At 42.0% G+C, this 23348-nt stretch overlaps 1 protein-coding gene across 1 annotated transcript in view; it reads left to right on the top strand.

The window, feature by feature from the left end:
• LOC135222682 (gametogenetin-binding protein 2-like) overlaps window positions 1-23348 on the top strand; it is a 57028-nt gene that overhangs the window by 18429 nt on the left and 15251 nt on the right. The window contains exons 5-8 of the mRNA XM_064260859.1: window positions 15994-16178; window positions 20436-20607; window positions 20735-20887; window positions 21641-21742. Of these exons, the coding sequence (XP_064116929.1) occupies window positions 15994-16178; window positions 20436-20607; window positions 20735-20887; window positions 21641-21742 (612 nt within the window). The remainder of the gene's footprint in view (window positions 1-15993; window positions 16179-20435; window positions 20608-20734; window positions 20888-21640; window positions 21743-23348) is intronic.

Below are 23348 nucleotides of genomic sequence, written 5' to 3'. Positions count from 1 at the left end.
TCGACAATCAAAGGTTATAAGAGTATGCTAACCTCAGTGTTTAGACACAGGGAATCTAGACATCTCGAATAACTTAGACCTTAGAGATCTGATTAGGTCATTTGGTACGAAGAAACAATCACAATGCGGCCACCTGCTTGGAACCTTGATGTGGTCTTGAAGTATTTAACTTCTAGCAAATTCGAGCCTTTAGAGAAATCCTCTCTGAGAGATCTTGCTAAGAAAACTATCTTTTAGTAGCATTGGCAAACGGCTAAAAGAGCTAGTGAGCTTCAGGCCATATCGAAGAAGTGGGATGGAGACATGGCAACGCAGTGTGTTCATTCCAAGAAAGGTTTCTTGGCCAAGAATGAGAATCCAGCTAATCCTTGGCCACGATCCTTTGAAGTTTTGGGGTCTGGCTGAGTTAGTGGGTCACGAGCAAGAAAGAGTTCTCTGCCCAGTGAGAGCGTTGCGGGTGTTATATGGAAAGAACAAAAGATATCAGAGGGAATTCTGATGCTCTGTGGTGTTCAGTTAAAGACCCCAGTAGACCCATGACGAAGAACGCTCTAGCCTTCTTCATGAGAGAGTTAATTAGAGAAGCTCATATGTTGTGTCAAGAGCAGAGCTTTGGTATTTTGAAAGTGAAGGCTCATGAAGTCAGGGCAGTGGCGACTTCATTAGCTTTTAAAAGAATTTAGCCCTCAAGGAAATTATTGAATCCACATATTGGAGAACTAATTCAATATTTGCGGTCTCAATTATCGTTAGGGATGTTCATGTACAAACCCTTTGATTTAATTGGTCCAGAACGCTAGGTCCATACGTGTCCTCTGGTACAGTATTGGGCAAAGGAGTTACTATACCCCATAACCTTCTTTTAAGCTAGTTGATTTTATTAGGTGATGGTGTTTGTGTTTTTTGGTCGTCTGAGAAAAGTGTGCGGTACTTTTATCAGTCTTGTTAGTATTATCCGGTGATGGTGTGTGTGTAGTTCAGGTAAATGATCTATTACTAGCTTTAATGCCGTGGCATAAGAGGGCTGTACGGTTCTGTCAACACATTGGTCACGTCCAGTTGTCAGTTCCAGTCTTAGCTTCTTCAACATACAGGACACTTCCTTGTTGAGAGCTACTAAGGTTTAAGCAGGCTTAGGGCAGGCGGGAACCTATAAGTCAGCTACCTTTCGCAGGTAAGGAACCTAGAGTTTTAATAATATTTTAATAATATTTTTATACTCTAATAAGGTTGCTGTCTTTGACCCACCTCCCCAAATGTGTCAATCAGCTATATATATACCTGCCAGGTAAGTGTCATACATTAAATGAAGTTTTTATGTTAAAACAAAGTTTAATGTATACTTACCTGGCAGGTATATATAATTTAATTCCCACCCGCCTCCCCTCAGGAGACAGGGTTCAGAGAAAATCTGGCCCAATTGGGAACGGTTCCTAGCGCTAGCGCCATGGTAACGGGGTGGTGATTGCCTGAACTACTAATAGGTTACTAGCGTTTGCCGCGAGTTTTGAAAATTTCTGCCAGGTGGAACAGAGAATATAGCTATATATATACCTGCCAGGTAAGTATACATTAAACTTTGTTTTAACATAAAAACTTCATATTATATATGAAAATGTGCGCATTTTTATGTAGAATACAACAAAAAAATACTCATGATTGTAGCTTTTATCAGTTTTAAGATTTTTTCATATAAATAACGATAAGTGCCAAAATTTCAACCTTCAGTCAACTTTGACTCTACGAAATGGTCGAAAAACTGCCAATTGTAAGCTAAAACTCTTATATTTTAGTAATATTCAATCATTTAACTTAATTTTGCAACTAATTGGAAGTGTCTAGCACAATATTTCGATTTATGGTGAATTTATGAAAAAACTTTTTCCTTACGTCCGCGCGGTAAACTCTTCCGAAAAATAATCATACATGCGATTGTGGTAATGTTTGCACCATTTTAAATTAGCCGTTACATAAAGTTTTATATATGAAAATGTGCGCAATTTCATGCACAATACAACTAAAAACAACCCATGGTTGTAGCTTTTATCAATTTTGAAATATTTTCATATAAAAAATGATAAGTGACAAATTTTCAACCTTCGGTCAATTTTGACTCTACCGAAATGGTCGAAAAACGCAATTGTAAGCTAAAACGCCTATATTCTAGTAATATTCAAGCATTTACCTTCATTTTGCAACAAATTGGAAGTCTCTAGCACAATATTTCGATTTATGGTGAATTTATGAAAAAAATAACATTTTCTTTACGTCCGCGCGGTAACTCTTCCGAAAAAATCATACGTGCGATTGTGGTAATGTTTGCACCATTTTAAATTAGCCGTTACATAACATTTTATATATGAAATGTGCGCAATTTCATGTATAATACAACAATAAATATTGAAGGTTGTAGCTATTCTCATTTTCGAAATATTTGCATATAAATCACGATAAATAGAAACACCGTGTCGGTCAACTTTGACTCTACCGAAATGTCGAAAAACGCAATTGTAAGATAAAACTCTTACAGTCTAGTAATATTCAGTCATTTATCTTCATCGTGAAACAAATTCGAAGTCTCTAGCACAATATTTAAATTTATGGTGAATTTTTAAAAAAAACTTTCCTTCCCTCCGCGCGCGGATTCTCCGCCACAAATCTCCGAAATGCGTAAGTCCCATTCTCGGAATATTTGCTCCGTTTCATATTAGGCATTTCATAGAGTTTTATATATGAAAATGTGCGCAATTTCATGTAGAATAAAACGAAAAATATTTGAAAGTTGTAGCTTTTCTTATTTCCAAAATAATTGCATATAAAAAAATATATATATAAAAAATTCGACATTCGGTCAATTTTAGCTCGTCAGATATGGTCGAAAACTGCATTTGTAAGCTAATATTCTTACAGTATAGTAATATTCAATCATTTGTCTTCATTCTGAAACATATTGTAAGTCTCTAGGACAATATTTAGATTTATGGTGAATTTTGAAAAAAAATATGTGTTTACGTAAGCGCGTTACGAATTCATGCATTATTTTGTGATATATCTCTGTTGCTTTTATCGTTTTACAATGTGTTATATATCAAAATGATCGCAATTTAGTGCACATTACAACGAAAAAAAAGTAACTTGTTACCTTCAACCGTTTTGCGCACAACGCGATTTGAATACAATTATATATGAAATTTCGTTTTTGCGCTATCATATATCGCATTATTTATATATGATAATGATAATTTTTTTCATTTCTGATGGTTGCATACTAAACTTCAAGCAATGACAAAAAAAGGAGCCAAAAATGAACTCTTAATCTTGAAAACTAAGCGCGCTGTGATTTTTTGAAAAAAATATTTTTTCCGCTTACGCGCTCACTCTCAAACCCCTCCGGCATACGGGAGTCATTTTTTTATTTACCGCTCCGGCGTTTAAGGGTTAAAAGCCTTCGAGCCCCACGTCCGAAATGCTATAGTTCAGGTCAACTCGGACAACACCACAGCCTTGGCTTACATAAGAAAGCAGGGGGGGACACACTCCTTCTCCCTGTATGAAACAGCAAAAGACTTGCTGTTGTGGTCTCAGGCAAGGAAGATCGTTCTCCTCACCAGGTTTGTACAGGGAGAAAGGAATGTCAGGGCCGATCTCCTGAGCAGGAGGAATCAAGTGCTCCCCTCGGAGTGGACTCTACACTCAGAAGTTTGCCAAGACCTGTGGAGGTTATGGGGCAGACCTCATATCGACCTATTTGCGACAGCAAAGAACAAAAGGATAGACCTCTACTGCTCCCCGATCTCAGACCCAGGAGCAGTGTCAGTGGATGCTTTCCTTCTAGACTGGAGAGGTCTGGACGTCTATGCCTTTCCTCCATTCAAGATTCTGAGTCAAACACTCAGAAAGTTTCCGGCCTCGGAAGCGACAAGAATGACGCTGGTAGCTCCATTCTGGCCGGCCCAAGATTGGTTCACAGAGGTACTGGAATGGCTGGTGGACTTTCCAAGAGCTCTTCCACAAAGAGTAGATCTGCTCAGACAACCCCACTTCGACAGGTATCACAAAAATCTCCCCGCTCTCAATCTGACTGGCTTTCGACTGTCAAAAGTCTTGTCAGAGCGAAGGGGTTTTCAGCTAAGGCAGCGAAGGCTATCGCCTCAGCTAGAAGGCCCTCTACCCTTAGAGTCTACCAGTCGAAGTGGGACGTCTTTCGCCGTTGGTGCAGAAACCAGAAGCTTTCCTCTTCCAGTACCTCTGTGACCCAAATCGCAGATTTCCTGGTTTTTCACAGGGAAAAATGCGGTCTTGCAGTTTCGACCATCAAAGGATATCGGAGCATGTTAGCAGCTGTGTTTAGGCACAGGAACTTAGATATCTCCAACAACAAAGATCTACATGATCTGCTAAGATCTTTCGAAACTTGCAAGAAACCCTCGACTGAAATTCCGAGCTGGAATCTGGATGTGGTTCTTCGTTTCCTGAGGTCCTCGAAGTTTGAACCACCCCAGTCATCTTCTTTCAAGGATCTTACGAAGAAGGCTCTGTTTCTTTTGGCTTTAGCATCTGCCAAGAGAGTTAGCGAGCTTCATGCTCTAGAAGGAAGGGTAGGTTTCAAAGGAGATTCCGTGATTTGTTCCTTCCTTCCTTCTTTTCTAGCTAAGAACGAGAAACCCCTCAAATCCTTGGCCAAGGAGTTTTGAGGTTCCAGGCTTAGCTCCCCTGGTAGGGGAAGAGCCGGAAAGAACTCTTTGCCCTGTGAGGAGTTTAAGATACTACCTCCAGCGGAAGAAGTCTCTTAAGGGCATTAAGGACCGACTTTGGTGCTCTGTAAAGGATCCCAGTAGACCTTTGTCTAAAAATGCTTTGTCCTTCTTTATTAGAAGCCTCGTGAAGGAAGCACATTTGGCTTGCGGTGAGGATCAGTTCAAGCTTTTGAAAGTCAAGGCTCACGAGGTAAGAGCCATTGCTACGTCCTTGGCTTTCAACAAAAGAATATGTCACTCCAGAATCTGATGAAGCAACATTCTGGAGATGCAATTCAGTATTCGCGAACCACTACCTTAGAGACGTCAAGATTACTTACGATAAGTGCTTCGCGTTAGGCCCGTACGTATCGGCGGATTCGGTGCTGGGGCAGGGAGCTGAAGCATATCCTTTGTAAAAAATTTTTCCCCTATTGTTTGTATTGTGTTTTTTGGTTGTTTTGAGTGAAAGAGGATGCGGGTAGGCATCTCTTTCTATTCGTATTGCTAACTTTAGAATGGTTAGGTGATCTGTTTGTGCTAGAGCTCCCTGCATTGGTAGTGGTCAGGCTCTGTCATTTAAGAGGGCGAATCCTCATTGACATGATCCGACTTGGATTCTACTGAGTAAGCGGATATCAAATCCCTTCGGTAGACCCAAAGAGTCTTTTCAGCTGTAGGTCACGCCCTCGCTGTAGCTCTTAAGGCTTTGCAGACTAATAGACAGTACCTATGAAGTCTTCAGCCTTATCAGGTAAGAACCAAGGTTTGTTAGTATCCTACAACAGATGTTGTTTCCCCTTTTTCCTTGTTAGCTCTGTCTCTTTCCCTCCACCAAGGGTGTCAATCAGCTAAGTATATATCTGGCAGGAAAGTTCATGTACAAAAATGATATTGTTATTTTACAATAAAGTTTTGTAAATACTTACCTGGCAGATATATAAGATTGATGGCCCTCCCAGCCTCCCCTCAGGAGACAGGTGGAAGAGAAAATATGACTGGAAAGGGGGATTGGTTCATACACCTGCCACCCAGCGGCGGGTGGGGTAGATCACCTGACCTACCTGTCGCGTTTGCCGCGAGTTTTGAATTCTGTCGTGACGTCAGAGACATAAGCTAAGTATATATCTGCCAGGTAAGTATGTACAAAACTTTATTGTAAAATAACAATATCATTTTGATAATGCTGATGCGCATACAATTTTTTAAGGTTTTGTAGGTTTTAACAAAGACTACAAAATTAAAGGTACATAGCGAGTAAGGATATAGTAATGTAAGAATATATCAGTACTATCCTCCTTAACGTCATTTGTAACATAAATACAGTAATTTTTTATTATTGTATGATGGCTGTATGTGTTTACTCAACAAGTATAACATTACTAACTATACTTTTGGCATTTTTTTACTTTTTTGAACTTAACTAGAAGATGGGATAGATTAAGAAATGGAGGAAAAGAGATTAGCCTATTGTTATTTGGTCTCATAAATTTTAACTCCCATGAAATGTAAGATATGTGATGAAATAATTTTTGAAGGGTGAAAATTTGGGGGTCGCATGATATGCGAGATCGCGTGTTACACGAGTACGTATATACTGTACTTATATTGTTTCTATTTAGACATAGGAACATAAGAAAATTATGTTGTAATGGAAGAAGTAATTTTGTTAGATGGCTGTGTGATGTCTGGAATTCTTCAGTCCAGATTTGTTCTGGATACATATTTTAGGTGTAGGTCCAAATGTATTGTACATCAATTTGGTCAGCAACACAAAATTTTCTGATACTTAGGTTGGGTTATGGTTTATATTTTGCTTTATTATACCTTTCTTAAAGAATATTACCTAGTAATATGGAAGAGTAGTATATCAGTAGTAATTGTTGGGCTGGGGTGTACATTGTTCATTATTGGATAGTAGGAAGAAATAACTAAAAATTCTTTCTGCATCATCTTGGCTATTAGCCATATTTTTTATAGCTTTTAACTTCAGTTCAATCTTTCCTGTTTCTTCCCACTTAGTTATCCAATTTAATTTTCACCTTTCATTTCGGAACAAACCTGACCCCAAGGTGAATCTACATTGTAACTCGTTAGTGTTGGTGTTGATAAAGCTGGGATATGTAGAGCAGAGAAAATTTCGAGTTTTCCAAGTACGTACTGCTATCCAGATTTATCAATTTTAAAAGAAGTAAGCTGGAAATAGGCTCTGCAGATTTGCAAACAACTGGGTAGGGTAGGTAATACTGTGTGATCTTTTGCAACAGATCAGTGCTCATGTGCACAGTATTATTTTTTAGTCAAATTGAAATTAAGGTGTGGCTGATGGCAGAAGGCCCCATTTGCATTAGAAAAAACTGTTCATAAAATGTAGGCACAAAATAGTTGCAGCCAAAATATTTTTCCTAACTAACAAATTTAATAGGCTGCAAACCCTCAAAGTTTCATTAAATATCATGTTGCCATCTTTAGACTTAACTTCTGATAAAACATATGAAGAAAAGAAATTATTGTTAATTTTGTAACATGTTCAGACTGTGACAGTTAGAATGCAAATTATTAAGTCAATGTATTTCTTCATGTAGTGAATGTATACCCAGATACATTATACCCCTGGGTGGAGGTTGTTACCAAAGTAATTCTCATAAGTGACAGTTATTGCAAAACTTGGTAAAATCTTATCACTTTTAGTTGGCAGTTGTAATTTTTCCTTAATCATCCTAGGTAGAGTGACTGTAGCAAAATAACTATATCACATGAAAGGAATTGGATCATATGAAGTTTTGACTTAATTTATTGCTCAAGAAAAGCAGAACAAAATTGACTATAAACAACTCTGAAACATTTTTTAGCTTTAACAACTAAAGATGTGTTTATGTGGATGTTAAATTTCCAAAAAAATATCAGTTTAAATATTTTTTTTAATGTGGCTATTAGCATGCCCCTCAAAACAAATCAAGCTCATATAAAATGTGGAATTTATCATATCAAAAGGAGTGACATGCACAAGTACGTATACTGCAGTTGTGGCTCGTCTTGGAATTGGTCACTTTTTAATTTTTTTCCCATGAATGTTTGATGAAAAGCCCAAATGATCCAATCTCAATTTTATAGTGTAGACAACTATTAAACAATTTTTGTTTGGAATATTCAAAATAAATTGTGCTTTTTTATTCGAGTGCAACTGCTAAATAAGCCATCATGGGACCAGAGAAAGTTCCAAGTGCTAGCCCTTCTGTAAAAAAGGCGAGAAACACTATAGAATTTAAGAAAGAACTCGTAGCAAAGTTTTGGAGAAAGTTGCATGCCGATCTCAGTGAGAAAATGCCTACAAGAAGTGCTGCTTTTAGTGAATTTAAGGCCAGCAGAGGCTGGTCTAAAAAATTCATAAAAACAAATGGCCATCCATAATGTGCTTACTTCAGGGATTAAGGACACGTTTGCAAAGTGGAATGATGTAAAAAAATTTTTTTGAGAATTATCAACCCAAAAAAAGAAGTTGTAATCCATTCTTGAACATGTTTAATGACAATGCCGTGTTTAACTTTAGGCAAATTTGTTCCGGTACGTATACAAACCCTCGGTCCTTTAACAATAGGAATATTACTTAGCGGCAGCTGAACCAGTCGTAAGTTTCGAACAAGGGGGTTCAGTAGTTAACTGCTTGTCCCACAGTTGGCGGTCAGCTCGACTGCGAAGAGAGGAGTCACTTTGCTTCCGGCCGCCGACAGAGACAGACGTGTTGTTCACGCCGACAGAGACAGACGTGTTGTTCACTCTGCCCGCTATCGTCGTATGCTTTGTGTGCTTCACTGTGTGAAGATTTTCTTTTGGCTTTCTCTATTACTGTGTGATTGTGCAAAAGGCTACGTAAGTACATGTGTTTTTTTGTGTTTCATTCAGTGTTTTGGAACTTCGATTATGGAATCCCGAGAACCGGAGAGACCCCCCCCCCCCCCCCCCCATCAGCCACAGATTGTGCCCAGGTGTGAAGGACCGTAAGTGTGGGGCCTTTCGGTCCTCCATTGAGGTCAACCCTCATGAGTTTAGTACTCGGTGTTGAGGGCAAGATTGCTCTCGCATCGAGACGTGATATATGTGACTCTTGGTCGGAGGAGCAGTGGGAGCGCTAATGGGGGGAGGAAGAAGCCGCGTAAGCCGGCCAGGGAGTCGGAGGAGGATTCTCCGGTTGTTTCCCTGGTCACGGATACGTCTTCTTTCTTCACTCCATCTCAGCTCCCTCGTATGGCTCCTTCCCCTTCGGGGGAGGTATCTTGTTCCTTCTCTTCGCTCGATCAGTCGCGAGTGGAGGGTGGGGCGAGGTACCTCGACATCCAGCTGTATTCGGGGTCTTCCGTTCGCTCGGGGTGGGATCTGTCCCCCCCCCTTACTAACCCGACAGTGTTCTCTTCTTCAGGTTTGCTTGTCACGGGTGACGATCTCGGCCGGGCCTGGTACTCGCTGGGGCTCCAGTGGGACACCGACGATTCAGGGGCTGCTGAGTCACCTGGCAAGGGGGTCTACGCCGGTTACCCACGGCTTGACCACCACCACTACAACGACGGTATCCACACCTGGCTACGCTGCGCCGCCGCACCTGGTGTATACACAGCACGTAGCCACGGTGACCCTGACAGCTGCTGTGCAGACACCGCTGACGGAGGTGAGGATGCCCACTGTGACGCCGCCGCCTGGTTTTGCTGCTCTCGCCTCAGCCCGACTTCCAGTGTCCTAAGAGCTCTCCGCTGGACCTGCCACCTATGCATAGGATGCCGCTCGTTCCTGCTCCGCCTCCTGTTCCTGTCCACGCTGCCGCTCCAGTTCCAGTACCAGTTCCTGCCGCCGTCGTTCCTGCTGCCATCCCAGGTCCTTCTGGACAGGTGCAGTCGGGTCCTGTTGCTTCGGTAACTGCCCCGGCTCCATCCTGGATGGAAGACCTGAGGGTGGTCCTGAAGAAGCTGACAAAGAAGAAGAAGAGGAGGAAGGTGTTGTCGTTGTCTGCCGCCGCTTCCCCTTCAACTTCTAAGGCCCCACAGCCTAAGAAGAAGGAGGTCGCCTCCTCCCCCCCTAAGAAGGCTCTCTCTGAGACTTCTAAGGGTCCTTCCCACTCCGGTGGGAAGGTTGGAGCTTCCGCTGGTCCTCCTGTTCCTTCGGGAACAGGGCCCGTCTCTCCTTCCGCAAGGAAGAAGAAGATGGGGACCGTAGGAACACCGGTTAACACCGGTACCTCTTCGCCTGGTGCCAGGTACCGTCTCGGCCTCTCGTTCGCGAGAGGTACAGAGTGTACAGTCGCCCACCAGTGACCGTGCAGCCAAGACCCAGGCAACTGAGTCCGCTCGGCGCCAGGATCTAGGCACGGGGCGGAAGACTGGCGGCAGTCATCCAGGTGACTCCCGCCAGGCCAGCGATCGCTCTCATGCCGAGCCGCTGGTACCTAGGGTTGACGCGACGGTCCCAGACCGTCCGTGGGCTGAGGCAAAGAAACGGTCCCCTTGGTCTCCTGAACCAGCCTTGGCTGGTCGAAGCGGAGTAACATGCCATGAGGACAGGCCTCGCTCCCACCGTGACAGCGGACTCTGCAGGTCCCCTGACCGCCGCTCCCACTGGGACTGGGCGGAGAGGGGGACCAGCAGCAGCTCTTCTGACGCTCAGGACCGTCGCCGCTGTTCTTGGTCCAGCCGCTCTCCCTGGAGCCGCTCTCCCAGGGAGAGCTGCTTGACTAGGCCTGCAGCTCGATCGCCTCCGTGGGTTGGCGATCGCCTGCAGCCCCCTCAGCATACAGGTTCTGCCGGTGGGTGCGGGCGGAGCCCCAGGTCTCCCTCTCCTATCCCTTCAACTTCCTCAGGCTACACCGGGAAGAGCGAGGCGATCAGGAGTGATCACGAGGGGCGAGCCACGATGCCCTACGAACCTGGCACGGTCCTCGGACCGACCAGATCGTATGCGCAAGTGGTAGTAGGGGACCACGAGGGGTCTGTTGTGTTTCCTCCTGTGGAAGGAGGAGGCTCTCAGGAGGCGTTGTCGCTGGATGGGCTTGACGGCCCGTCTCCGCAGGATGCAGTCACTCCTGAGATCCAGAGGTCGTTCTCAAGAGGTTATTGCGCTGATTCGTCAGCACAACGACCTCGGGGAAGGATTGCCGCTCCCACCTTCCGAACCCACATCGGGTTTGGAGTCGTTCTGGGGGCCTTAGAAGGAACCCAGGACGACGGTGGGTCTGCCGCAATCAGCCTTGGCTGACAGTGTGCTGAGCCAGGTGGACGCTCTTGTCTCTGGACAGGAGGGTTCGCTTCATTCCGGCAGGTCATCCAAGCTCCTTGCCCCACCTCTACCACGACAGAGGAGATTCTATGTGCCTTTGGAAGATCCTCTGCCGCCCAAACAGGTTAACCCAGAGCTAGCTAGGCTAACTCCGGGGGTGTCTCTGCAGCAGTTCCTGTCGGAGAACCTCTGGTTCTCGCAGCAAGAGGCACTTGCCTTGGAGTCTACCGTAATGGCAGCATTCTAAGCAGTCTCCTGGATCGACCTGTGGTCCCTCACAGTGTCAAAAGCCTCGGCCTCCTTGGGGAACATCACTCCTTAAGGGGACCCGGCTTTTTTGAGACTGTGCCAGTCTGGAGGTAGAGCCATCTCCTACCTGGCCCACCAGACGGCTAACCTGTGGGCCAACCTGATTCTTCGGCGTAGGGATGCTGTTCTCACCCGAGTGACCAGAGCGGCTGGGCGAGAGGCGGCCTTGGGTCTTCGCAATGGACCAGTGCGGAGTTCCTCCTCTCTCTTCCCCAGAGAGATGATGGACGCTGTGGTGGAACAACGGCGCACTGATGACAGTGACCGTCTTGTCCACCAGGCAGTCTCGAAGGTGGCTGGGCAACCTCGAGCAACTGTGGCTAAGCCCAAGAGCTTAGCTAGCGCTTCCTCTGCTGCCAAGACGATCGCTTCGTCGAAGCCCAGAGGAAAGACTCTGCCTTCGACTTCTTCGGTAAGGAGCGACGGTAACCAGCCCTCCTCCCAGTCTTTTTCACGAGGAGGATCTGGGAAGAAGTAGTTGAAGAGAGGCGGGAAACGCTAGGGATGCCGTTCCCTCTCACCTGCTGCCGGAAGTGGGCGGGTTGCCTGGCGAGCCATTGGGCAACTTGGCAGCGCTACGGAGCAGAGACCTGGATAGTGAAAGTCCTTCGGGAGGGATATTTACTACCCTTCGAGTCTCGGCCACCCTTCACCTCCAACCCGGTCCATCTTCAGACGTATGTTCCTGGTTCGACCATGGATGTGGCGCTTCGGCAGGAAGTAGAAGCCATGCTGAGCAAACGTGCTGTGGAGGTCGTAAGGGATCAGTCGCCGGGCTTCTACAGTACCAATTCAGGGCACTTTGTTTTGGTCTCTCAACCGCCCCACAGGTGTTCATGCGAGTGTTCATGCTGGTGTTGGCTTTGGTCCACTCGGTAGGGATACGTCTTCTGAGGTATCTCGACGATTGGTTAGTCCTGATGAGCTCCCGCTTGCAGTTGCTACAGGACAGGGACCGACTCCTCGAATTCTGCCGCGATCTGGGGATCGTAGTGAATTACGAGAAGTCGGATCTCGAGCCCAAGCAGAGGATGAAGTACCTGTGCATGCTGATCAATACGGTAGCAGGGCGAGTCTTCCCCGCAGATTCGCGGATCAGCAGGTTCAGGGAAGCAGCAAGACAGTTCCTGTCTCGACAGGAGCAGCCAGCTTAGCAGTGGCAGGTCGTGATTGGTCACCTGTTGTCTCTCAAGAAGTTAGTTCCTCATGGACGTCTTTACATGCGGTCTCTTCAGTGGAGGCTAAAGGAGTGTTGGTCACAGCAAGAGACCTGCCTTTCTTCCCCGTGTCCCTCACGGAGGGGGTGAGGCAGGACCTAGCCTGGTGGCTGGACGACAGGAACCTCGTAAGAGGAGTGCTTCTTCGCACCCCCCATCCCCCGGAGATGTTGCTGTTCTCAGACGCATCGACCAAGGGATGGGGTGCACACCTGGAGGAGTTGCTGGCTGCGGGTGTGTGGGATCATCACGACAAGCACCTTCACATCAACGTCCTGGATCTCAAGGCAGCGTTCTTCGCTCTCCAAGAGTTCCAGGATCGTCTGGTGGGACACTCAGTGGTGTTGATGAGCGAAAACACCACGGTAGTGGCGTACGCCAACAAGCAGGGGGGCCTAGTGTCCCTTCTGCTGCACCAGTTGACGTTGCAGGTGCACGAGTGGGCCGTGGCACACTCAATGGAGCTGTCAGCCCACTACATTCCAGGCAAGATGAATGTAGTAGCAGACAAGCTCAGCCGTTGGGATCAGGTGATAGGAACCGAGTGGTCCCTTCACCCAGACGTGGTGGAAAGGCTCTTCAACTTGTGGGGGTGTCCAGTCGTAGACCTGTTCGCCACCCAGCACAACAGAAAACTCCAGGTTTTCTACTCAGTTGTGTCGGACCCATGGGCAGCTGCAGAGGATGCTCTGTAACACCCGTGGGACAACCTCTTCGTTTACGCCTTTCCCCCATTCTGTCTGATTCGCAAGGTGATCAGCAGGGCGCTGATCACCCCGAATCTTCTGATGATCCTGGTGGCCCCCAAATGGCCTCAAGCCATTTGGTACCCGGACCTGCTGGCTCTGCTCGCCGAAGCACCGAGAGAGATTTCCCCAGGCACAACTTCCTGTGCCAGCCACACATAAAGCGGTACCACCGGTCGGTCGATTCCCTGGGTCTTCACGGCTGGCTGTTACCCACCATCTCTTGTGAGCGAGAGGCTTTTCTTGCAGGGCAGCAACAGAGATGGCTGGATACCTCAGACAGTCCTCTGCAGCTGTATACCAGGGGAAGTGGGCCGTCTTCTGTGGTTGGTGTCGTGGACGGGGGGTCTCTCCTCTCAGAGCCACTGTTCAGCAGGTAGCGGATTTCCTAGTTTTTCTTCGCTGAGAGAAGCTCCTCTCCGTCTCTGCAGTTAAAAGATACAGAGCCACCCTGGCACTAGTCCTTAAACTGCGAGGTGTGGACATCTCTTCTTCCTTTGAGATCTCCCTCGTGATGAAGAGCTTCGAGAGGTCTTGCCCACCCAGGGAACTCAGGCCCCCAGGGTGGGATGTGACTCTCGTCCATAGGAGTTTGACTCGCAGACCCTTCGAGCCACTCTGAGAGTCGTCAGACAGGGATCTGACCCTCAAGACCCTCTTCTTGCTGGCCCTGGCATCGGCGAAGAGAGTAGGGTAACTTCATGGTCTTTCTTACAACGTCAAGCATTCCAGAGGATGGGGATCTGTGATGCTCGATTTTGTCACAAACTTCGTAGCAAAGAGTCTGAATCCTTCGGTCCCTGACGACCGGTTTTAGTCTTTCATGATCCCCTCCTTGAAGGACTTTACTAATGATGATGCAGATGAGATGCTGCTTTGTCCTGTGAGGGCACTACGGCGCTATCTGAAGAGAACTCGGCACCTCAGGCCTGAGTGTCGACGCCTCTTCATTAGCGTCGGGGTTACCAAGAAAGAAGTGTCCAAGAACATTCTTTCTTTCTGGCTACGTGAGGTGATCAGGAGGGCGTACGACGCGGATGGTAGTGACAACACCCGTACCCTTCGTCCGAGAGCCCACGAAGTCAGAGGTATTGGTCCAACCCTTGCATTCCGCAAGAACTTCTCCCTGGCGCAGGTTCTGAAGGCAGTGGTTTAGGCCAACCAGACCACCTTTACTTCCTTCTACCTTCGGGATATTACCCACAGGTCCTTGGACACTTTCCTTGGGACCCGTGGTGGCTGCTCAACAAGTTGTGTAGTCTACCCAGCACCCGAGCGGACAGAACAGCATCGCATCCTTGTGTGACTGCATGAATGGACGAGTGAAAGCGAGTGTGATTGGCTTCTCTTCCTCCTTCATTCTTCCTCCTCTACCTGTGGGCAGAGGGCCGCGGTCGTCACTACGCTGAACAGGAGGCCGATGCAGGCAAGCTACACAACCAAGCTCCATCCTATCCCTTTCATTAGGGATAGGAGTTTTTATCCACCACTCCCCAACAAGGGGGGGAGTGGAAGCCAACAAGAGACAAACCAATGACTTCATCTTGGCTCTTGAAGTATGAGCTAGTTCTTGCATTTGTTGCTATTTATAAGAGGTATGCTTGCCTCCCTCTTATAAATTTGGTCCAGAAGTCTGACCACTGATCCTGCGGTGCACACCCTGATCAGCTGGGCAGAAGCTAGGATCCCTCCCTTTGCTCTTACGACCAGGGAGGGAACCAAGGTAGGACGAACACCAGTCTGTTCATAAGACTCAGATTCCACCCACCAATAAGTGAGTCTTCCTATTGTTAAAGGACCGAGGGTTTGTATATGTATCGGAACAAATAACAATTTGTTGAAAATTGTATTTTTCCTTAACAATTTGTTGAAAATTGTATTTTTCCTAACTATACAAACCTGAGGTCCTTTACATATAGTCCCACCTCATGCCACCCCTCACTCTGCGATTTCCTGGTCCTAAAGCAAAGTGACTCCTCTCCTCGCAGTCGAGCTGACCGCCAACTGCGGGACAAGCAGTTAACTACTGAACCCCCTTGTTCGAAGCTTACAACCGGTTCAGCTGCCGCTAAGTTATATTCCTATTGTTAAAGAACCTCAGGTTTGTATAGTTAGGAAAAATACAATTTTCGACATTGTTATTTTAAAGAAATGCCCGAAACAAATGTGTCTGGACAGTTTTGTTGTGCAACAGGGGTCCAGTAACTCAATCTGACCCTAGTGTGAGTAAAAACCGAAGGGGGGGAATTAACCTCATATAGTTCCAGTAAAAAACAAAGAGAAGTAACCCCAGATAGTAGGTCCTTCATACCTGAAGTCCCTCTGGAGGGAGAGTCCCCTTCCAAACAATAACCTCTCCTCCCTCTCCCATCCTCTCCATCTTCCACACACTAACAAGTGTTTCCATAGAGTTATGTTAAATGTTCATGTATTCTTTTTTTTATTTATTTATATTTATTTCTCATTGTTTTCTGTATGTAAAACTGTTTATTCTCTATAAAATGTATTTGTTGTAATATTTTTGGGGGTCTGGAATACATTAATTGTATTTACATTATTCCCTATGGGAATTATTGTTTCGGTTTTCGTACGTTTCGGATTTCGTGTAAGGTTCTGGAACAGATTATGTACAAAAACCAAGGTTCTACTGTATAAGTATACTGGTAATTTTTCATTTAGTCTTACATTCTACTTGTTTGAATTCCCAATTTTTTTTTCTCTCAGGTCCATAGAGCATTTGATATCCTAGTTGGGCACACAACAATAGATCCTGCAAAAGAAAAAGGATATGTAGCATCTCTTTATTCAGGAATTCGACGCTGTGAAGCTAAGAGACACATTCATGTACCTGCAGATTCGGATTATGTGTCTCACATTATCACTAGAGCTGAACCCGAGTTGCAGGGAAGGTAAGATTGCTTGTTTTAATTTTTAATGTATTATTAGGTGTTTGCAGTTTGTTTGAGTAAAAGTAGTACAACATATTATATTTTGCATGTGTCCATGCAGTAGATAAAACTATATTCTATTGGCAAGAAAGGAATGGTCATTAATTAGTGCAAATGAATGGTTGAATTATTTCTTGAATTTATTGAGGTTCTGAAGGATATAAGGGTAAAATGCTAGGACTGATGTAAATATTTTCTTCCACATGGTATGGCTGGTGGGAAAAAAATTAGCCTCATGCAGTAGAATTATGAAAATGTCAAAGGATGTCATGAGTATTATTTTTCCATTTGATTATATGAAAGTGGCCTGTCAGATTATTTTAGATTTACTAGAAATATTTTTTAATTATAAAAAATGACAAATAGCACAATTACACATGGAATCTTGTAGCTCGTGTGTACTTTGTCAAAAAAAAAAAAAAAAAAAGTTTTACACAAACCTTTTTACTTGTATGCATTTTATACATTTTTACCCTTAGCGACAATTTTCTCTAAGTAAAATTTAAATGTAAGGATGTGACTGCAAGTTTGTCTTAGCCTTACCATGGATTAGTTATATAAAAAATTGTGAAAGTACAATTTTTTATATAAAAAATTGTGAAAGTACAATTTTTTTTATAAAGATACGTACAAAGCTTGGAGCCTAGTGACTGAAAACAAAAGCACAAAAGAAACCCCATTAAACTTGATTTATATGAACCCTTGTATTTGTACAATACTTGATGCTGAGGTATATGAAGCATATAATCATATCTTAATCATACAAGTCATTATACTGACTGGCAATAATGAATGATGGTGAAAATTGGCACAGCATTAATTCACTGATGTCGTTTCTATCATACAACAATGACACTTATGAAAACATATGCACAAACAACAGAAAGATTTTTATTAACTTTACTTCTTTACTGTTACAGTATTGTCATTTATTCTGTAAGTGGAGGTTGATCTGCACAAACTTTGTCCTCTTATTAATATATTTTGTATGAGGAAGAGGAGGAATGTCTGGTCTCAGCCTCTGATGATGAGGTGGGGGAGGGGTAGTAGGAAGGTTAGAATTCTTTGTTTGAGCTTGAGGAAATACAGTTACTTATTTTTGATGATTCACTTCATTTCTTTAAAAACTGGTGTATATGGTGCAATGTCTTCTTCCATTTCCATAAGTTTCAAGGCATGTATTATCAACAGGTCGTGGTCATAAAAATGATTCCTTTAAACCAGTGAATCAACACAGCCCTCTGCAGTATTATCTGTTGTAATCTTTTTATGATGCTGTTTCTTCTTCATCTGTTCCAGTAATAAAACATTTGGGTCAGTTCTTAGTCAATTATATCTTGAATTTCCTGAAGATGCATATCTTCAAACGTTTCCCTACTCAAATTGCTATCTTTCTTTGTTAGGCTTCGTGATAAATTCGCAGAATATATTGAAACATTCTTCCAAAGTTTTTTCATTTTTTCAGCATGAGTTTGTCTCTGGCTAGATAACTTTAAGGGTTTTTTTCCTGTTATTTATAGTATTATAAATTTTAAGGAATTTCTAAGTCTGTATGGCTTGTAGTTGGACTCTCTCACTCTCTCGTCTCTCTGCTCTCTCTCTATCTCTCTCTCTATCTCTCTCTCTCTCTCTCTCTCTCTCTCTCTCTCTCTCTCTCTCTCTGAATTAATTTTTTTTAGGGGAGGGGGGACACGACTGATGCCATCGATGTTTAACTCATGAGACTTTAGGAGGTCAGTAGTACAGTATCTTCAAAGGATATCCCTTACAGCCAATAAATTTTCTGACTTCAAGGACAGTGTACCAGAGTACGTAACTACTTTTAGGAAAAGTTGAGAGCCCAACAAGTTTTCCGTTGGCACATGAAGGTTGTGATATATTAGGAGTATGATGTTCTAGCAAGTAAAACAGGAACAAATAAGTGGCTTCATTTAGCATTACTGCTCTTGTTGTGCCTTTTTCTTGTCCACATTAGCATTTCAAATCATTATTTTAAAATAGAACTGTCTCTTCAACTTGAGGACAGATTAATTGATTAGGTTATTCAGATTAGGTTATTCTATAACCTAATCTGATTGCATTAGGTTATAGAATAAGATCTTGATGTCTTTCTTCCATCTTAATTTCCACCCTCTCCTAGCAATTGTTTCTAGTGCAAATGTGAGGTTTTCTTTCTGTTACATCTCTAAAACCTTTTTACTCATTTCTCTTTCAGTGCTGAATGACCTCATAGGTCCCAGCATTTGGCCTTTACCCTAAGATTTATATTCTTTGATGTAATTTCTTTCAAAAAGCCGTGGGTGAAAGTTAGTTCATCGTAGGGACTTTTAAATAAGATTTTGAATTCTGCCCTGTTGAGTAAGTAGGTGAAGTATCTCATTGCTTTGCTCAAGTGTTCTTGGAAGAGCAGCAATTTCATAAGAAGGGTTGAATTTTAGGAAGATATGAATTCTTTGTGCAGCATGCCATCTCACTTGGCATTCAAAGTGAAGGAAGGTTTCCATCTGTTAATGGTGCACTTTTCTGCCTCCATTTGATAATTTTATACCCTTCCTCCATGTTCTGCCTGTTGGCACTTGATTAGCAAATGTGTCCCCTACTATATATTCCTCTTGCATTTAGGTACATGGTCCATCTTCATTGAAATATTATGCTCACTGTGATGCTTTACCTTGTTTCTCCACTCCTTCCCATGTAATTGTGGTTGGGAGGATATACCAAAGGTTAAGAATGGTATTTTAGTTGCACATGAACTGTTCAGATTAGCAAGTAGATTAATGTTTAATATACAGTATATGACATAAGGCACTCTGGATGACAAAAGTTGAGAGAGAATAGTCATGGTCCTAGACTGTAGAATGAACAAAAACAAGTTATGGGGTTTATGAGGGTACATAAAACACGTGACTTTGGGACAGTGTAGTTACACGGAGTATTCTACTTGAGGTTTGCTTCAGAAAGTATAAGGTGTCTGGTGACAGGTTGCAGCTGTAGGGTTGTTCACATTGTATGAAGGTGATAACTTGCCAAATACCTAAACAGACTATGAACTCCTCTTAATCATCTGTTTTTTTTGTGGGGCAGGAAGGTGACTTTACGGTACGCCTTAAGTTGATTTTTTCAGGTACTGTTTTGTGGAGTTACATGCCAGGTTTCTGTATCACATATTTACTTGTCAATTAATTGCCTGGTTCTTATCTTCAGTCACTGATCTTGTTAAAATACAAATTTGTTATCTCTTCAGGATTAGTTTCTTTTTCCCAGAGGAACTTGAAGTTGCCCACTCTGTTATCTGTATATCTAGTACTTTTTGAGTAAAATGACTAAAGATATATCTGGTAGAATGTATCGAAGATAGGGCTGGTAGAATTTATTGGATATCCACATTTACATCCATGGATTATCTCCCCCCCCTTTTTTATACATATAGTGTATAAATCTGCATCTGCATTGACAGTTTCTTAACATCAGCAGTTTGAGAATGTGGATATGAGGATATCACCCTATGCTCAGTGATCAATACGTAGTTCATATTCATTGATTGTAGCTAAAAGTAGAATTATTTTTTCTTATTTGCTAAATTTTACTTTTTCATTTTATTATACATAATACATAATTACATGTTTCATACAGTACACGTATATACTTTATAAGTAGAAGTAGCTCTGTTATAGCATATGAGTTTTAAGGCATATTTGTTTTAAGTAATTTCATGTCTTTTACAACAGTAGTAATAATAAAGGCAGGGTATTTACACTTACATGAGTATCACTTGTTTTTGCTTTCATTTTAGGGTATCAAATATGTGATAACACATAAATTTGAATTATGTGGCTGAAAATCATCTTTAACAATTAGTATATTTAAATTATTTAGATTTACAAAGTATCCACATCTGCGAGGGTATAGTCGTCAAATATCCTTCTTTGCATCTGCAAATTTAAAAGATTGATATCTGCATCCACATCTGCAAATGTGAAAAATTTATATCTGCAACTGCAAATCTTATTTTCTGACTTTTGATACATCTCTAATATGTAGTGCTTGAATTATGACTAAAAGATTTTTCTTGTTCTCCTTTCTTAGTTTGTAAATCGACTTGGGAGAATTTAGTCGGTGTTCACTGGTGTTTAGCATTTCTAGGTTGTGTAACTCTGTTGTGGAGGTTTTTTCATGTCAATATCATACCACTAAACTTTTTCCTATTTTATCTTTTAGACGTGAAAGACATGCCAAGACCCTAGAAATTGCTCAAGAGGAAGTCTTGACGTGTTTAGGATTGTTTTTATATGAAAGGTTGCAGCGCATACACACACGGATGCGTGAGGAGGAGCAGACATGGGACATTCTCTTTCATGTTGCCTTAGATACGCTTAAGAAAAACTTTGAGGTAAGGGGAGGTATAGTATGTTGGTTTCTTATTCAAGCTTGATGATTGGATGTCAATATGTTTTTCTGAACCATGATCATTTACGGAGAAACTTAACCTTTAACATGTTTTTATTTTTTTTTTCCAGTTGGCTGTAGAAGAAAAGCAGGGATATTCAAAGTTTGAGTTGTTATGTGAGGAACTCCAGCGCCAAGAATTAAAAGAAAAGGCCAAAAAGGAGAAAAAGAAGAAGAAAAAGAAGAATAAGAAAAACGATGAGGGAAAAGAAAACAATTGTTTAGTGAGTACTTTTTTCTTAAAATGTTTTTTGTGGCAGACTTTTTTTTTTTTTTTTTTTTTTTACACTTATTTTATTGAATGGTTTTGGTTTGGTAGACCATGGTCCATAGGTTATTAGTTTAGTGAAATGAGATTCAGTTCCAGATGATGAGTGTTGATATACGAGTTTTCCCATGACTTTGTAAATCTGTTTATTTGTAAGAAGATAAGGTTTAAGATTCATCAGACATGAATTGCATTATGCATTTCTTTTTTCATTTGATTAAAATTTAGTCAAAGTTCAAAATTACCATCTTCCTCAAGAGGTCTTTGAATGTGGCAATATTTTTACCCACCTCAAAATGCATTGTATACAGTAATGATTTATTGCTAACAAGGGTTATTGCTAACAAGAGAAATTTTTGTGAGAAACAAGCATTGGGTTGAGAGAGGCCTTCGGTAAATTATTTACAATTGCAAAATATAAAAATAATCCAGAATTTTAGGGTCACAAGTTTTGTATGGTATTCAGGAATGTTTCGGATATCATCACTAATTCTTGTACATGTACATAATACCAAGGAAAATAAAAAATGGTGCAGTGTGTATTATTGCACTGTGGTTTACATGTTGATTCTTTTAATGGCAACTTTTATTATTTGGGCTGATGTTTTCTCGTTGGTTCTTGCGATTAGGCATCCACATTGGAGATATAAAAAGCTTTGAATTGAAGGAAAATTAAGTTTACATGGAAAGCATTCATTCTTTATTACAGTGTGATGATGAAGAAGGGTGTCGTGAGTGCGAATTCAACATGTCATCACAGTCTTCTTGCTCAAATCAACGATCAAGTCTAATCAATACAACTAATAAGCAGGTAAAAGTAAAGAAAAGCATTTTGTGTTTAACAGTGCTAAGTTGTTGGGAGTTTATTGTTTGAGATGTAGAATAAATTACTATTGCGAAATAAGATCCTAGCATATATTTGAATTGTCGGTAGATCAAGATTTTTCTAAGCATTTATTATATTTTGAAAGGTCTGAAAAACTTTTTGATACAAGATCCCCATAGAGTGGTGGTTAGCAGGCCTGGTAATGTGTAACAACATTACTTGTGTGAGAACACAAATATTAAGGTGTGGTTTTCTTATAACTATTGAACCATTTTTCTCATATGTAACCATAGAATTTAGTTATGCACAAAGAGGCTCTTTCTTAAAAAAATAAGTATTTGAACTATGGATGTTGTGACATTAGGTGACATTACAGCATTGTTGGTTTCCATTGCACATTTTACAAGGGAAAATTTCAGAAATTCTTGGTTCTGAAAGTAAATAGCTCTGCTATTAATGTGCTCCTTAATTTTCACTCAGTTTTATCAAGCAACCTTTCTATGAGTGCTGTTAGAAATTTTCAGCAGTGATTCCTTTCAAAACCAAGGACTTTAATGAATGTATCAAACAGTCTCCCTTATTTCACTTTCAAATAATGTGTTATTTCACTTTCAAATAATGTGTATTAGAATCATATTCACTTGCTCCCTCTTGAAACTTTGAACTTGAAAATTTACGTAAGGTATCGTATCCTCAATTTCAATGTTGAATTTAAATGTTAAATAACTAGTTTATAAATTATTAGTAACCAGGAAGACTGTAAAGGAAAGGGTACTATATAGAAAGTGGCTGTAGATATTTTGGGAAAGCTGTTATAGTGGACTCTGTACTATTTGCAGTGGAGTAATTAGACTGTACAACAGAAATGCTTGGGATTGTAAAGTATTCTTATTATGAGAGAGGTGGAGTGTTGTGGTAGAAGGGCAAGTCTGTGAGTAGGAGAGGGTAGTAAGAAATAGGTGCAACATCCTAGACATATGAAAGTGGTGGATAGACGACTTTCTCTTTAGTTTACTGAGCAAAAACATAAAAACTTAGGATTTATGATTGTGAAAAGGTAAGACATTAAATTTAGCATTAAGATTTATGGACAGTATTTGGTAGAAAGATCATGTTTCAAATGAGGTCCTTGAGAAATGTGTACTTTGGTTGGAAAATAGATCTTAAAGATTGAGAAGTTTGTACACATGATGTGAAATTGGTGAAAAGGATACAGATGAAGACAGGCCATGCAAGACAGACAGAAGGTGCACAAGGCAGGAGAGAGTGGGGAGAATTAATTTCACATGTAGCATTAAACCCATGAAAAGAAGCTAATATAAGACTGTCAATAATGGTGATTAATTTGAGCAACCACCGATTATTGAGGTCCCAAGCTTGGTCGGTGACCAGCTTCCACCGCATATACATATGGGTTGCCAGATGCCACAGATTCCTTGCTTTACAATCTTTGATTGTTTTTAACTGGTTTCCAATGGGTGCTAGAGGATTATCCTTATTGTTAATACCTTAGGTTTTTAAGCTATAAAAATTCAAATTAATTAAAAATTTGCCAATTTAATAATTGTGCTTGTTGCAGGTCATATTCTAA

Source organism: Macrobrachium nipponense, chromosome 20 (assembly GCF_015104395.2).
Source record: "Macrobrachium nipponense isolate FS-2020 chromosome 20, ASM1510439v2, whole genome shotgun sequence".
In the NCBI taxonomy this organism is placed as follows: Eukaryota; Metazoa; Arthropoda; class Malacostraca; order Decapoda; family Palaemonidae; genus Macrobrachium; species Macrobrachium nipponense.
The sequence above is the reverse complement of the archived record's forward strand: the minus strand, read 5'-3'. Positions and strand labels throughout refer to the sequence as shown.